We start from the raw sequence: 3085 nt of genomic DNA on the forward strand, positions 1-3085 counted from the left end.
TTTCCGGGCGCCGGAAAAAGGTGGTTTCGCTTTTCACACTTTCGCCTTCGCCGCATCACCCAACACACTGTTGCGGGTCCCCTTTCTGCAGGAAGCGTCTATCTGATCTGGCACCGTCCAGGCGCCAAATCGCTGTTGTTGTTGGGCTTCTGTTGCCATCGTCCTGGCGACGACACTGCAACAAAAAAACAAAACAGGGAAGCGAAATTCCACCCCCCGCCCCTTCCAGCCAAACGGAAAACGAAACGCCAGATTGCGCTGATGCAATGATAGCGCGTACCAGCATTTCATGCATGTGCTGCGCCATCATCGTCGGCCATCATCGGCATGGAAATGATGTTGGAAAATTAAACATCAACACTCGCAAATTACATTCCACAACTCGAAATGGGGAGAAAGGTGCCATTGCGAGAGAGAGAGAGAAAGAGAGAGTGAGGAGAAGAGCGGTCCCCAGGACGGATGGAGAGCTTTATGTTGTTGGAATCCAGCGTGCGTTACTGCGTGGTCGGCCGCTCCCCCCAACGGAGCAGGGCGTCAAACATAATTGTTGCATTGTTGGCGGATGGCGTAGCACAATTTGCCGGTTTTTGATGCCTCGATGAGCTCGCATCACTCTCCATCTCGGTGCGTTGATAGCAATGAGGGCAGTGGCAGAGGGGACAGCCCCACTGTCTCCTCTTTGCTTTGTTTTAAACTTTCCTATCCTGTGCTGCTCGATCCGGATTGTGTCACCGAATGGGGTGCGCGTTTTCCATACCGCTGCTCTATCTCGAATGCTTATCAGCACCACCAGCAGCAATCCATCGTAATCGCTGAGTTACGGAGAAATGTGTCCCGAGGTATGCGCTGGAATGCTGGCAGAGGTTGATGGATTTATTGGGAACATTCTGTTTAGGTGATATAAAGATTTTAATGACATTATTTCAATATTACGATTACGGTCATTTCATCATTGTTTCATTTCTTGGTTTACAATATGGTTTTACATAAATTTTACTGTTCGTATTACTTTGTTTTCGTGAGTTTTATTTAAAAACAAATGATAAAATTGCTGATTTTCTAAATTACAGATTAGTTTAATTATTTCAAAAACATCCACAATACAAATCACTCCGGAATACTTTTCCAAACCAAAAATTGTCTCAACTATCCATGAAAAAGCATCTTTCATTTCCCCTTTTTCCACAACTAATTATAATATGTTTTCTTTTAGTTTAGTGTGATGTTTGTTGCTCTACATGTTTAGCTTTTTTTCGTAAAAAATGTGTACTATGAAATATTTCTTCTGGTTACGGTATAGTCAAGTTGCGTATAGAATGTGATTACCGGAATGAAGTCCAAGATGTTTAATTCCACACTATTTTGTTACAAACTCTAGTTTTGAACACACCAAATACACAATAGAGCACCTCTTCCAACTCGGGACTCCGTGTTCCGTGATGTCGATCGACAATGTTCAGTTACAATTGAGTCGAACAGTGAGCCTCAACCATCAACAACTGTGGCGCATCTCTAGCGTGACCACAACGGAAGCACCCATGGCATACCCCTCCGCCTTCTCCTCCTCGATGGAGACCTGGAGATAGAGAAATTATAAATAAATCTGTCCCACCGTCACTGCTCCGGATTCGCGCGCAATCGTTCGTGGTGTCAAGACGCAAACAGAAACGAAACGTGCGGAGAGAACATATTTTCCGGCCGAAGGAAAGTAGAAAACACACACAAAATGGCAGCTCATGTGTGACTGCGATTGTATATCTGCAAAAAAGAAACCATTTAAAGTGATCCTCACGTGTGTATCTGTGCGTGCGTGTGTGTGCGTGTGTGCCGTGTCGTGATTTTAAGAAAACAATCCGCAGTGTGCCCAAGGCGCAAGCAAACGATGTCATCGATACCGGTGCGACATTCCGAGACCGACGCCGTTGGCTTTTTCCGGTTGCAACCGGCCAGCAATCGGTTCTGCAATCGAAGGAAGCATTGGCTGTTGACCGAGACGATAATGTTCGTTGTTGTCGTGGTAGTGATGATGCTTCACAGTGGAGCGTCCGTGGTGGCAGCAAACGTGCCCGAGAGTGAGCTGCAGCACCACTATCAACAGCGGTCCTTGGCCGGCCGGCAGATAACGAGCCGACGGGATACACGCTGTAAGATCATAAATCTTGTCCTCTTGCTCTCGTTTCGTTTAAAAGTGATTTATGTGCTTCCTCTACACCAACACTACTACCACCACCACCGTCATCATCTCTTGGGACGATCAAGATTCGATTCGATAACTTTTTGAAGTGTTCGGACCGCCCGACGAAAACGGTTTTCGATGAAGTTGAATGATTGGCCGCCAACGTGCCGGATTTTTGCTCGAGGTCTTGTGATTTCCGGTTTTTAATAAAATGAGGCCATGTGTATGATATCCTTGTCAACGCTTCTCTGCAGTTCACTATTTCTCTATCATGTTACAGTTGACGAGATGAAGTTTTTTTGTTTTAGAGAGGAAGTCGAATACAAGGTTGGATGTTAAATTGTGGAACTGAAAGATCTGACAAGAAATGAACTATCTACGAAATTCTTTCCCAACTTTAATCATCCTTTACAAAATTCTTTTAAAGCGTATGTCAAGAAGCCTCAGATAACTTATGTTTGATGAAGAACAGTCGACGGCAGCGAAAGTTGAGCTTCAGTTTAAAGAGTGAATATGAAGTGACCCCCCGGACGGGGTCTTCATCGTCCTAGCTTCAGGACTCCAGAAAAGCTCGTGATAGACAAACGAAGAAGTCAAGTATGATTAATGCGGACACCAGACCAAACCACTTGGCCGGTCTGTCGCACTGACTCACTGAGATGTGTCAGAAAGCAAACGCTTCCGCTTACCGCACGGATGGATCGGATGGTGAAAGTGGGACGCTCTTGGACGCCAAACCCATCCCCACTTGACACACAAACACACGTTCGATGCTTTAGACCGTATGCTAGCATCAGTTCGAAGCGTTAGCATTCGATCCGAATGACTCTATCCCAGCTCATGATAACTCGTGCGATGTAATCAAGAGTAAAGCCTCTCCGTGCCACCGTACTCGGATTGCCACAAACT

At 45.7% G+C, this 3085-nt stretch overlaps 1 protein-coding gene across 1 annotated transcript in view; it reads left to right on the forward strand.

Annotated features, from left to right (window-relative positions):
• Positions 1-1882: 1882 nt before the first annotated feature.
• LOC125955583 (uncharacterized) overlaps positions 1883-3085 on the forward strand; it is a 7850-nt gene continuing 6647 nt past the window's right edge. Inside the window, exon 1 of the mRNA XM_049686721.1 lies at positions 1883-2144. Within this exon, the coding sequence (XP_049542678.1) occupies positions 1883-2144 (262 nt within the window). The remainder of the gene's footprint in view (positions 2145-3085) is intronic.

The sequence above is a fragment of the Anopheles darlingi genome, chromosome 3 (assembly GCF_943734745.1).
Source record: "Anopheles darlingi chromosome 3, idAnoDarlMG_H_01, whole genome shotgun sequence".
NCBI lineage: Eukaryota > Metazoa > Arthropoda > Insecta > Diptera > Culicidae > Anopheles > Anopheles darlingi.